Genomic DNA, 14,133 nt, shown 5'->3' on the forward strand with positions numbered 1-14,133 from the left:
TATTGAACTCAAGTTTTAGTCATCATAAAATTCAAACAATTCATCACTGTCAAAACTCCCATCCATTAGCTTGTCCTCATCTGTGTCTGATGACGAATCAGTCTTCAACAATGAGCGCAAAAACGAGAGTGAAAAAGCAGGAAATGCAAGTAAAAAATAATCTACAACCACTGTATAAGACGCACCCAGTTTTTAGACCCCAAATTTTTGGGGAAATGGTGCGTCTTATACATGGGAGGAAACGCTATTATCTTTAATTTGCAGAGTAGAAGCTAGTGAGGCACGAAGAAGGCAGGTAACTCTAGGCAGCCAGACTCCAGGACCCCTATTTTAAAGCAATATTTAAACATAATATTTAAACATAATAAAGTTCTCACTGCTTTGGTATAATGATAAATTCTCTAATAAGGGAAGATGTCAAACAAGTGCCTAATACCAAAAGTAAAAAAGTTGATATTCACTAATCAGGACTGTCAGAAGAACAACATTGTGACCAAACCTTTTAACACCTCATGATTCCTACAAACACCTCTACTCTTGTTCATCGTGTGCTGGAAATAAAGTTATGGAAGCAGCCAAGACTTCAATAACTAATACATAATGTTAGGTAAAATAGCAAACGTATTTTCAAAGCATTTGGATTGACAACCTAATTATTCCAACATGCTTATTTAAAATTTTTCTTCTCTCATGCATTTTCTTTCTTTTTTCTTTTTAATTTTAAACTTCCAATAGCTGTTTCATGTTTGTTTCCCACATATCCTTCTTGAATTCTATGGAAAGTTAAAAAAAAACTTTAGAATAAATCAAATCTACCATAAAATGGACTGATAGAATTGTTGCAAATAAGAAAAATGAATACTTTCTAAACTCTTTGAAAAATATTAATTTTCAGACTTTTTATAATCTTATTCATGGATCAGTAATTTCAAGGCTTTAATAAAATAGTGAATTTATTTAAAATATTTAAAGTACAGTAATTTTTTAAGAGTAAAATACTACTTAGCCAATAGAAAATGTGAACCTCTGAACAACTGGCATCCAACTTCTTGATCATCTGCTTGAGAATGCTCAGGGCAAGACTGTGCTCCTTTTTTGCCCAGAATACTTGTGCTTCTTCTAGCTGCCACCCAGAGACTCCACAGCCAGTTGAATTATACTGTTTAATTTGAAATATTGCCTTTTCAGGGAGCTGAAATGAAAATAACATATGGAAGTAAATACTTTTACTATTATTACTACTACCACTAATAATAATAATAAAGCAGTAACTTCCCTTCACTGTGGACTTGACTATTTGTCAGAACTGTCTGCTTTCCCAACCCCCTACATCTGCCTGTCTGTTTTTCTCATACTTATATGTATGTATATACGTATGTGTGTATACACACAGTATATAAAATCATTGAATTGTTATCAATATAAGTTAGGTATCTTCTCATTTTAGAAACAGAAAATTGCCCTGGCCGGCTGTTCAGTGGATAGAGCATCAGCCTGGCATGTGGACATCCCAGGTTTGATCTGCAGTCAGGGCACACATGAGAAGCAACCATCTACTTCTCCACCCCACCCCTCCTCCTTCTCTTTCTCTTCCCCTCCAATAGCCAATGGCTTGGTTGGTCCAAGCATCAGCCTCAGAAACTGAGGACAGCTCGGGTGATTCAAGCCTTCACCCTCAGACAAGCATTGCCCAGTGGCTGGTCAGGGCATATGTGGGAGTCGTCTATCTCTCCTCCTCCTACTTAGAAAAACAAACAAACCAAAAACCCAGAAAATTGAGGCTTAGTAAGTATCTTGTCTAAGACTTAAATGCAGGTCTAATTCCAAAATCCAAAATCTTAGCTTAAACAATTATTCTAAACAATACTTTAATAGTGATTTCTGCTTCTCAATGACACTGCTTTTTTATTCATATCTACTTTCTAGGTAATAAAAGGACAGGTCAAGAGATAAGATGACATAGTTTTAAGTCCTATTACCTGAGTGTTCTTGAAAGTTCGAGCTAGTACAGAGAATTCTACAAGGTGCTTTGTGAGAATGTCCTTAAAACATTCTTTTTGTGAATTCTTCATTTCCTGTTCCATCAAGATCTGCAAAATGACTGTGCGTAGAGCCATGATAGGCTCCTGAAAACTAAAATCACTGTCTTTGAGGAGCTGGGAGTGTTTCCACCACTTAGTGTATACTTCAGAGGGTTGCCTGTCCATGACTGATCTGAAAGCAAAATCAGAATTCATATAAGCAAGAGAAATGGAAAAAAAAAGTTATTATGCAGGTTCTAAATTTAAAATATAATACATAGGTGTTTTTACAGTAACAAGACTAGAACTTCTAAATAATCCAAACAAAGGACCAAAGTTCAGAAAACTACAAATGGTCCAAACTCTGAAGGTTGGCAGAGAGAGGCCACAGACAATAAATATTTTAAAAGATTTTCTTAAAAATACTCAAGATGTCACAATAAGCAGCACTTTTAAATGTACTGTCTTCTGAAATGAGAACACATTCATCAGGCCTGTCATGTGAGGTGACTATGCCTCTAGTCCTGCTCCAATGCTCCTTGTGGTAAAAGAGGACATGTCAGCAAATCACCTCATTAACTACCTACTCTACCCACCAGGCTGAAGGGTGACTGTATTACTGCAGCTGCTAAAGAAATCACAGTCCAATGAAAGAAATGAAGCAAACATTCATACACCAACATTACAGTAGAGGAAGAGAAAATGCATGTTGTAGAATTAGTTTTTATGAACAGCATGCTTCCCAGATGTTTAAACTAAGCAATGCTGTCCAGTCCTCCAGGACCATTGTATTAAGAAAAATTAAGATGAAGTATGGAGATAAAGAAGATGACAAGGTGCTGAATAGTAAATAAAAGTTCTTTTAGTTGATTAATAAAGAAGGAAACAGTGACACAAATTCATAGGAACCAAAACTAATTTCTCCCAAAATTATTTTAGAGCAGGGGATGGTATCCCCTGCTCTAAAATAATTAATCTTGGGAACCCCTTTACACTCTTTAAAAATCACTGAAGAACCTAAGAGTTTCTGTTTATTGAATTACATCTAACGACATTTAGCATATTAGAAAATAAAACTGAGAAAAATCAAATATGTATTAATTTATTTACATAACAATAAATCTATATATTCAAAAAAACCATAGTTCTCAAAACACAATTTAGTAAGAAGAATGGCACTGTATCATTAATCTGTAAAGCTCTTGGATGTCTGGGTTAACAGAGATAGTTGAAGTTTCATCTTTGCTTCTGCATTTGGTTTGTTGAGATATGATGTTCTAGTTGAAGCACATGAAGAAAATCTACCCTCATACAGATATGCAGCTGGAAAAGAGAGGAGTATGTTAACAGTCTTTTCAGATAATTATGGGTATTTTCTCAGATACCTCAAAAACTTCATGGCACTTCATGAGAAAATGAGAGCAAAATAAATAGCTAAATGAATGAATGAATGAATGAACGAACAAATGAATAAATAAATGACATTTTAGTAAAAATATAAAGATAGTTTTGATTCATGGAGCCCCTGAGTAGATTTGGGGACTCTCAGGAATCTCTTTATACCACACTTTAAGAACTGCTGTTCACTAGCTCATCAAGCTTACCTTCTGCCTCTCTTCCTAATCATTCTCTATCAGAGAAAGAGCCAGTATTACACTTTAACGGTTCTTAAAGAATGCTATCCTCTCTTTAGTTGAAGACATCTTTTTCTCAGAGGAAAAGGTTCTGGATTTGTGGCAGTAAGAACTACCAATATACTTATTAACCCTTTAAGTAGTGAGTGTTTTTCACACTTGCTGACCCCCAGGAGTGATTTTTTTTCAAAAAATGAAATTAGTTCCAGTTCCAGTTTTATTAACTTAAAATCATGTTTGTTTGATAACCAACTTATGGAAACAAGAAGACCATACATTTGCCTTTTTTTAATGTTGCCATACACATGTACGGTTATACTCTGGATGGTCAGCAGGCACGAGGACGTACATGAATGTTCGTACCACTCAAAGGGTTAATGAAAGCAGTTTTGCTCCTTTATTTTCCAGTTAAGAAGAGCCACATCAAAAGCTTAGATTTTGACTATGCAATTTTGAAAAACCATATTATTTTTCCTTCTCCTTTCTACTTACATTACATACTCCAAACTTTAGTTTAGCATGAATATAGGGTGATCTTTGTAAATTATACCCCTCCTTCCTCTTATAATAGTAGTGACTTGCAATGAAAGGATACAAGGGATCCCAGACGCCATCAAATATAAATCTCCCATTTTAGGAAGGAGGAAAGTGAGGCCCAAAAAGGGTATGTGACTTTTGCAGAGTCACAAAGTCCAAACTGAGATCTGTAGCATCCTGAATAGCTGTTTTAGCTCATTCTCCAATATTCTGGATCACTTCTTTTTCACCATTTTAGAGGCAATCTCTCCTACACACCTACTCCAAATTCACTGCCGAGGAAAATGCACTGAAGATACAACAATAAATAAGGGAATGGGGCCCACTTGTAGGGAGCTTCTAGTCAGCATGGCAGAGTATATATAAAATGACAGTATGTCAGTGCAGTGCTAAAACAAATTGTAGTATAAATAGGCTATGGCAAAAATCATGAGGAAACACGTTCATCTGGGGTAGAAAAGGGAAAATGTTGTAAAGAGGAAAACATATAAGGCTAAAGTTTAAAAATTTGAATTTTTATATTAATATTTTTTAAATGTTTATTTTAATAAGAACACAGTTCACTAGACCAATCAACTTACATCTTGATAAAAGAAAAGAAACAAACCTAGTGCTGGTCTCTACTTTGATTTTTAAAAAGTCACTGCTGGTAACAGAAAAACCATAATTGAGGATTACAAAGTCACAGGATACACATACCTTGAGAAAAGCTCCCCGATGTTTTCGAGCTCTCCAATGGCCTGCAATCTGCTAAGTGTGGGGTAGAGTGAATACACAGACTCAAGGCTGCCCTTACATAATTCTTCCACTTCTTTTACTCTAGTGGCAAAAAGGACAAGACAATTAGAAAAATAAGAAGAGGTTTTCAGGAAGATAAAAGTTCATATCTGTTGTTAAAGAGTTCTCAACATAGGCTTTGAAAAAAAAATTTTTTTTAAGTGAGAGGAGGGGAGACAGTGAGACCAACTTCTGCATGTGCCCCAATGGGATCCACTTGGTAACCTCCATCTTGGGTCAACGCTCAAATCAATAGAGCTATTTTTAGTGCCTGAGTCTGACATGCTTGGACCAACCAAGCCATACTCAGCACCCAGGGTCAATGCTTGAACCAACAAACCACTGGCTGCAGGAGGAGAAAAGGGAGAGAATGGGGAGAGAGAAGGAGAGAAAAAGAGAGAAGGGGGAGAGGGAGGGAAAGAGAAGCAGATGATCGCTTTTAATGTGACCATCTGCTTCTCTTTGACCAGGGATTGAACCCGAACATCCATATACCAGGCCAATGCTCTATCCACTAAGCAACTGGCCAGGGCCAGGGTTTGATTTTAATCTAATAATACTAATATTCATAAGCACCAGCATAATGCAGTGAAAACAAAGCAAGTCTTAGAATCATACCTGCCTAGGTTTAAATCCCAGTTGTGCTGCTTATGACTGTATAACTTTGGTCACATTATGGTTTCCTCGGAATCTAAGCTTTTCCCTTCCAGAGTTATTTTGAAGAATAGAGAATACATATAAAAAGAGCCTAAGCAGCACCTGACCTGTGGTGGTGCAGTGGGATAAAGCGTCGACCTGGAACACTGAGGTTGCCGGTTCGAAACCTTGGGCTTGCCTGCTCAAGGCACATATAGGAGTTGATGCTTCCTGCTCCTCCTCCCCCCCCCTCTCATTCTCTCTCCTTTCTCTCTAAAAATCAAATAAAATATTAAAAAAAAAAAAAAAAAAGAGCCTAAGCAGCTAGAACATAATAAGCACTTAAATGGTAGCAATATTATTTATTTCTGTAAAAAATACAAGATTTAATAGGTAACATAGCTACTGTTCAACAAAAAACAATGCCACAGGCCCTGGCCAGTTGGCTCAGCGGTAGAGCGTCGGCCTAGCATGCGGAAGACCCGGGTTCGATTCCCGGCCAGGGCACACAGGAGAAGGGCCCATTTGCTTCTCCACCCCTCCCCCGCGCTTTCCTCTCTGTCTCTCTCTTCCCCTCCCGCAGCCAAGGCTCCATTGGAGCAAAGATGGCCTGGGCGCTGGGGATGGCTCTGTGGCCTCTGCCTCAGGCGCTAGAGTGGCTCTGGTTGCAACATGGCGACGCCCAGGATGGGCAGAGCATCGCCCCTGGTGGGCGTGCCGGGTGGATCCCGGTTGGGCGCATGCGGGAGTCTGTCTGACTGTCTCTCCCTGTTTCCAGCTTCAGAAAAATGAAAAAAAAACAAAAACAAAAAAAACAATGCCACAATTGAAAGTCTGTTATGGGTACTTACTTTCTAGCGCAATGTTTCACTTCTTTAAAAAACAAACAAAAACACTAAGAGAGGAAAATTCCATAGAACTACTTAAGAAGACAAGATTAAAACTGTCAGTGTATGCTCCATGAAAAAAACAGGAGTGGCAATCAATAAAACTTTCTTGAGAGTTCAGCATAAAAGATTTACTTGGGATCTCAAAGGGAATTTTTAAAGGAAAGTATCTTTGAACCACATAAACAAAGAAAAATGTATTACATTAAAAAAATAATAATAATATAACAATTTATGTAAGTACCTAGCATCTGAGCATGCTCCTACAGCTAAAACAAAAAATTTAAAAAAGGTAATACATATAATTGATAAATGTGCATTAAAGAATTTTCTAACGTATAACATTTAAAAACACACTTTTCTAAGATACAGAAAATAATTGTTAAGATAGGCATACCCACAATACTTATAAAAACATGCTTGCACCCTGATCAGGTGGTGGCACAGTGAATAGAGTGTTGGCCTGGGATGTTGAGGACCCAGGTTTGAAACTCCAAGGTTGCTGACTTGAGCCGGTGGTTGCCAGCTTGAGTGTGGGATCATAGATGTGACCTCATGGTTGCTGGGTTGAGCAGCAGGTCACTGACTCAGCTAGACCACCCCCCCACCTCCCCTACCCCCCGTCAAAGCACATATAAGGAAGCAATCAATGAACAACTAAAGTGATGCAACAAACTATAGAAATGATCCCTGAAAGTATAGTCTTAAGTGACACAACTAGAAGCTGATGCTTCTCATCTCTTTCCCTTCCTGTCTTTCCCTGTCTGTCCTTCCTGCACCCCTGTCTCTCTGTCTTGCTAAAATAAAATAAAAATAATAATAAAAAACATGCTTGCAGAAGATAAAACTCTTCTGAGCACTCATTTCTTAGGTGTGCAAAAACTACGAAAACTGTTAAACACTAGATATTGCCCCCCTATATGCAATGAGTTTCAACACTAATTCCTATGAATTTTTATTTTTATTAAACAGGAGCTTGTTTTTGAGAGGAAGGCAGGGACTGTTTCTGAGAGGAGGGCAGGGATGACAAGGAAATCTACCTTTATTTTTATTACACAGGAGCTTGTTTTTGTGAGGAAGGCAGGGACTGTTTCTGAGAGGAGGGCAGGGATGACAAGGAAATCTACCTTTATTTTTATTACACAGGAGCTTGTTTTTGTGAGGAAGGCAGGGACTGTTTCTGAGAGGAGGGCAGGGATGACAAGGAAATCTACCTGACTGCAGCGACCAAGCTCTTATCCCTTCCCCAATGCAAATCCTTGCAGTGAAATAATTCATCAAGTTTTCAGAAAAGTCATGACAGTAAATGTTAAAATACAATAATACCTGGCATATTTGAGACTTTCATAAAACGTGGAGAATTCTCTGTCTCTCAGAGACTGCAAAGCATTGTACAGTGATTCATGGTAACTGGCTCCTTCTATTCCTTTGCTGTGAAATCATTTTTAAAATAAAATAAAAATTGATTTTAAAACAAAGAATTTTAAGATATGCAAGTATAAATAATTTCATCAACAGACAAAAATTTAAAACTAAAATTAGAATGTCTCAATTAAAAAAAAATACATTTCTAGAAATTTCAGTAAGAAATACAATGAATTTGGTCATTTAAATTCTACAAGCAGAAACAATAAATTTCTCACACACATATTGTGCCTGGTTCTAAATATGTTATATTCTCACTTTTTTATTCAATAAACACCTGCTATGTGCCAGGCACTAGACATTTGTCCCTAGATGCAGACAAGGGAGATCAGGTCCCACTCTCATGGAGTTTATGTTCTGGTTTGAAGAAGATGGACAAGAAATAACAAAAATATCAGGTAGTAACATGCAGAGAAGTAAGAGAGTAACAAAAAAAACCCGACTATTTTAGAAATGGGTAGTCAGGAAAGGTCTTGCTGAGATGTGACATTATTAAACTAGAATCGAATGACAAGAAGCCACACACATCACATGGTAACAGGGTATGAAAAAGATGCATGGAAAGTTTTTAGGTCAAAATAACTTGGCGTGAAGAAACACAGAGATGGCCTGTGTGGCTGAAACAGAATAATAGGCAAAGGTCAGAACAGGATGTGGTGATCTATAGGGCCAGGCAGGAGAAAGTGCACAGATTCAAATATGAAAGCATGTTTCTAATTATATAGCAATCCAATAGTTTGAAATTTGAAAGTCACATCAAGTAATGAAAAAAATTTTTTCCATGAAGACACTTAAATGTACAGTTCATATGATATAGTTTTTTGGTGTTTGGATCAAAAGACTTAACATAAATATGATATTTTGTATTAATTAGGTATTTAGCTTTTCCTTCAGAAAACAGTGATCTTATACAAAGGTTATAAATGTTATTTTCCTGTGTTAATAGTTTAGTAGTGTTTTTTTAGAAAAAATAGTATTTCACAAATAAAGGTAAACAGTCATTTGTATACCACCCAGACAACAGAAGTGTTATCTGACTAAAATTGATAAATGTTTGCAGCAGGAAATGGGGAGGAAAATGCCTATTCTTCATTGGATTTATAAATATAAGTGAGAAGATTCTCCTGAGAAAATATGTTTTATATTCCTATTTGCAAATACAATTGCGGGAGGAGGTTGAGTTGCCTTAATGGAAGAGATTGGAAATTCACAAGCCTAGGTACATTAACTGCTTATTGCTATCTTTTTAAAGCATTTAGGTACATCTATAGCTTGTGTGATCTCAAACACATAAAAACAGAGGTCCTGTTACATTCATAGAGCAATATTTAGAAAGTGCACTGCTTATAACTATAGGAATGACGATTAAAAACGTCCGAGCTCCTCTTACCTTACAGAAACACAGTGGTCCCACTGCATGTTCCTCCATGCTGCCTGGTAATGAAGCTCCTGCAGTTCAGCGCACCCTTCTTTATTTTCTTCACCTAATCCTTTTAAATAGACAGAAAGAATATGGCAGAGTCCCAAATTCTGCAAGGCCTGAAGAGTAGTTAAAAAAAAAAAAGAAGAAAGAAAGTAATCAAAGACATCAGAAAACTAGAGAAATAAAAAACAAACAAAAAACTTTAAAAAAATTTTAGTGCACGAATATATCACTTAAAACTTCAAAATATCAACTGCAATATTCCCCCCAAAACACAAAATAGAGCTCAAAGAACTCTAATATTTGATAGAAAAATGATTAAAGAATATTAACCAGTAACAGAAATATCTTCGGGGACCAACTCTAATGTAAACTACAAGGAACAGTTTACATGAGATTATCCAGGAGAAGGACTTAACTCACCACATGGCACATAGTACACAGTCAGGAAAACATGTACTGTCAGTTAACATACACTACCTTTTAGGGCAGCAACCTATTTAATTTACCTGTGCCTCCCTCTGACTTTTTTAGCCCAATGCCTCATAAATAGGTAACTTTTAGTCTTATACCAAGAATTTATCTGCCTGTGTAAATATTCCAATGACATACTGACATAATGTCAGCACTACACTTGTCGAGTTTTACCAAAACAGAAAAAAGAATACCTGAATTATTCCTGCTTCGCGGGCTGATGAAGAGATTCCTGTCTCAAGATCATATGTTACTAGGGCTTTCCCCCACATTGCTTCATGTTCGTATGTTCGTAGTCTATAAAGATTGCAAAATACCTTTGAGTTCCACATGCATGTAACTCTTTTGCAAACAGCATTACAATATGATTATCTAGAAAAATGCAATTTACCTAGTAAGGGGCTGCAACATCTTCCCTCCGCCACAGCCATACAGACTATCTGGCTCTCCTATACTTCTGTAGATTTCTAAGAGCAGATCCTAAAGAACATAGAAACAACAAAAATTAGAGACAAATACTATCACTTTATGAATTTAGCAAATGGAAATTTACCAACATGTAAATCCCAACTCTAAATGCTACATTATAAAGTAAAATGTTATTGAAATAGAACCTGAGGAGTGATGTCAGAGAAATGGCGCCATAAGGAGCAATATCGATAAATCTCCCCAAAAATTCAACGAAATCTTCAACCAGAGACAGAAAAATCTATCCTTGGAGCCTCCAGAAGTTCCACACTAAACTCAAAGGTATGATGAAGGGAAAAATTGACTAAATATATAATCAACCCCGAAGGAAATAAGACGGAGGAAGAAACACTCCGCCTTCCTCACTAACCTAAATAAGGGCTGCTTTCACAGGGAACTGAGAGTATATTCAATAGGAACTAAGGCAGGCATAGGGTGTGAATAGAACCAGGCCACGGCACAAACGTCCAAACCAGGCTGTGGCACAGAGATCCAAGCCGAGGAAAAACTGTGCTTGTGGCAACCCAGTCAACACAAGCTAACGCTCATGCCAAATCCAAAGAAAGGTAAATGGGGCAGCCATTTGCCCCAATCTCCTGGTCGGCGCATGCAGATAGTGTGTGAAAGATTCCTCCTAAAACCCCGGGAGTGGGCGCCCGTGTTACCGGACAGAGGGGCAGGGTCAGAGGCCTTTGTGTGGGCCAAATCCGGAGTCTTGGGGTAGCCCCTGTGCCCTGAAAAGCGGTGCGCAGGGAGTGAGTGGGAGCGAAATTCCCTACGCTTGTACTTTTCCGTGCGGGAGGGGTTCCTCACCCAGAGTGAGAGGCTGCTGGCCTGATATCCTGTTGGTGAACGCGGATAGTGGGAGAGATTCCCCCAGGAGTGGGCGCCCCTGTTCCCAGACAGAGGGGCAGAGTCAGAGGCCTTTGCGTGGGCTCTGACCGGAGTCTCAGTGTCACCCTTGTGCCCTAAAGAGCGGCCTGAGAAAGTGAGATTCCCTACGCTTGAACTTTTCCAGGCGGGTGGGGTGCCTCACCCAGCCATACAAGCTAACAGACCTGTGAAGGATTAGCTTAACCCACAGTCTGATCGCCTCCCAACTGACCTATGCAACCCTAACTGACAAGATCTCTTTCAGGTCAGTGATCTAAGACAAGAGGGGAGATATTTTTTAGTACCTCTTGTTATGCTATGCACATAGGGGTGGGGGCAACCTCTGATTCGCAGAGCTTACATACTCAGGTCTATATGTTAAAAAGAGGGATTTGACAGCTTGTAAGTCCTCCTGCTTTGCAAACAGTGACTAGGGCATCTTCTACCCAGCCAAAACAGGTTACAAAGTGCCAAAAGCCTGGGGAAAGGGATCCCACAGAGTGCTGAGGCATTCGGGATGTGCCTAGAGGAGCATAAAAAAGCACCTTGAAGACAATTGGCTCCCAGCCCTGCCTGATTATGCTAGTGGCTCTGACTGACTGAGCCTTACCCAGAGCCCTGTGCTGAGTGGGAATAGAGTGGGGATTTGCCAGCTCTTTGAGCCTCTTACTCTCCAGGAAGAGGTAGCAGCAACCCCATACCTGGATCATCAGGCTGCTAATTCAGGAAGGAAAGACTAGGAGAGAGGCTACGGTTAAACGGAATCTCTCATTGTCGGAGCCTGTAAATGCTAATGAGCCTCGACTGCCAACGAGACTGAAGCCCAATATATGACATTGCCACAGAGACTTATCAACTGCAAACCTCTACGTAAACGTGCTTCAGGGGCAGAACCCAGGGTACAGAGTCACCGACCAGGAAGAGGGAGAGAAAAGAAAAAGCAAGAAGATAACCTCTCTGGCCCTGGCCGGTTGGCTCAGCGGTAGAGCGTCGGCCTAGCGTGCGGAGGACCCGGGTTCGATTCCCGGCCAGGGCACACAGGAGAAGCGCCCATTTGCTTCTCCACCCCTCCGCCGCGCTTTCCTCTCTGTCTCTCTCTTCCCCTCCCGCAGCCAAGGCTCCATTGGAGCAAAGATGGCCCGGGCGCTGGGGATGGCTCTGTGGCCTCTGCCTCAGGCGCTAGAGTGGCTCTGGTCGCAACATGGCGACGCCCAGGATGGGCAGAGCATCGCCCCCTGGTGGGCAGAGCGTCGCCCCTGGTGGGCGTGCCGGGTGGATCCCGGTCGGGCGCATGCGGGAGTCTGTCTGACTGTCTCTCCCTGTTTCCAGCTTCAGAAAAATGAAGAAAAAAAAAAAAAAAAAAAAAAAGATAACCTCTCAAAATCAAGAATAATCCAAAGAATTTATAACCTATCCCATTTTATTATATTTGTTCATTTGTTTCTCTTATCTTCTTGTCTTGATTCTTTTCTTCCTTTTCCAATTTGGTCGTTTAATTCTCTGCTGGTCTTACTCTCTCCTCTCCTTGAACTACACTACCTATAAGTGTTACATCTCTCATTATCTTTCCTTTCCTCTTCCTTACTCTCTATGAGGGTTGCACTCCAAAACACTTAACTCTCTCTCTCTCTCCTTTTATTCTTTTTTCTTCTTTTTGCGTTTTCATCTTTCTTTTTTTTCCTCCTTCTATATTAGTTTCTTCTTTTCTCCTTTACTTTTCCTCTCATTCAATACTCAATCATGAACAAATTATTTGGGACTCAAATCTTTCTTTGTGGTGCTTTGGAGGATTTTTACTTTGCTTTTTTAACTCATTAGCAGTGGTGCTCCCAACCCTGGCTCTCCATTTTATCTAGTTTTTGCTACACTAAATACAACAGTAATTTTTTAATATTTTTTTTCCATTTTTCCTGTTTTCCTCTTATTCTTCTCATTATATCTCTTAATTAACCATCACCTAAAAGCAAATCATTTTATTCTTGACCAAAATTTTTTCCTTTATTGCATTTTGTGGGTCCATACCCCCTTTTTTGGCTCCTTTATCACTTCTCCCCAACTCAGGCCCTCCATTATAGGTAGTTTTTGTTCTATATAGCACAATATAATTCACAGTTCACCAGACGATTCTCTCAAGAAGGAGGGGAAAGGAGAGGAGTGAAAAAAAAAGAAAAATAATTTTAAAAATTTTTTTTATTTTTTTAACTTTTTATTCTTTATTAATTCTCAATAGTAATAGCAACAAAACTACCCTCAGATGCCATTAAGGAAAAGGAAATCGAATATCATGGATACAAAAGACAGAGAGGTAGCACAGATAGATGAGGAAAAACATATGGAGAAAAAATTTAATATGTTGGAAACCTTGGAGCTAAATGACAGAGAATTTAAAATAGAAATCCTAAAAATACTCAGAGATATACAAGAAACTACAGAAAGGCAATTTAGGGAGTTCAGTAAACAACTCAACAAACACAAAGAATATATTACCAAAGAAATTGAAACTATAAAAACAAATCAAACAGAGATGAAAAACTCAATTCACGAGCTGAAAAATGAGGTAACAAGCTTATCTAATAGAACAGGCCAGATAGAAGGTAGGATTAATGAAATAGAAGACAAGCAACTTGTGGCACAACAGAGAGAAGAAAAAAAAGACTCAAAAATTTTAAAAAATGAGAAAGCCCTACAGGAATTTCTGACTCCATCAAAAAGAATAACATAAGAATAACAGGTATATCAGAGGGACAAGAGAAAGAAAATGGAATGGAGAACATACTATAACAAATAATAGATGAGAACTTCCCAAGCCTGTGAAAAGAACTAAAGCCTCAAATTCAAGAAGCAAACAGAACTCTGAGTTTTCTTAACCCCAACAAACCTACTCAAAGGCACATCATAATGAAATTGGCACAAAAAAATGAGAAAGAAAAAATTCTCAAGGCAGCCAAGGAAAAGAAGAATACAACATATAAAAGAAG

At 38.6% G+C, this 14,133-nt stretch overlaps 1 protein-coding gene, 1 non-coding gene and 1 pseudogene across 3 annotated transcripts in view; 1 reads left to right on the top strand and 2 right to left on the bottom strand.

The window, feature by feature from the left end:
• Window positions 1–14,133, bottom strand: part of ATM (ATM serine/threonine kinase) — a 161,117-nt gene that overhangs the window by 48,216 nt on the left and 98,768 nt on the right. For both annotated transcript variants that reach the window (XM_066247402.1, XM_066247412.1), the window contains exons 41-47: window positions 10,206–10,294; window positions 10,009–10,111; window positions 9,308–9,456; window positions 7,819–7,923; window positions 4,892–5,011; window positions 1,980–2,214; window positions 1,025–1,192 (exon numbers count right to left, since the gene is read on the bottom strand). In XM_066247402.1, coding sequence (XP_066103499.1) covers window positions 1,025–1,192; window positions 1,980–2,214; window positions 4,892–5,011; window positions 7,819–7,923; window positions 9,308–9,456; window positions 10,009–10,111; window positions 10,206–10,294 — 969 coding nt within the window. The remainder of the gene's footprint in view (window positions 1–1,024; window positions 1,193–1,979; window positions 2,215–4,891; window positions 5,012–7,818; window positions 7,924–9,307; window positions 9,457–10,008; window positions 10,112–10,205; window positions 10,295–14,133) is intronic.
• TRNAA-AGC (transfer RNA alanine (anticodon AGC)) lies at window positions 6,037–6,112 on the top strand. The gene has a single exon. It is a non-coding gene; the product is annotated as a tRNA-Ala (tRNA).
• On the bottom strand, window positions 7,078–7,198 carry LOC136321526 (small nucleolar RNA U3; annotated as a pseudogene).

Source organism: Saccopteryx bilineata, chromosome 1 (genome assembly GCF_036850765.1).
Source record: "Saccopteryx bilineata isolate mSacBil1 chromosome 1, mSacBil1_pri_phased_curated, whole genome shotgun sequence".
In the NCBI taxonomy this organism is placed as follows: domain Eukaryota; kingdom Metazoa; phylum Chordata; class Mammalia; order Chiroptera; family Emballonuridae; genus Saccopteryx; species Saccopteryx bilineata.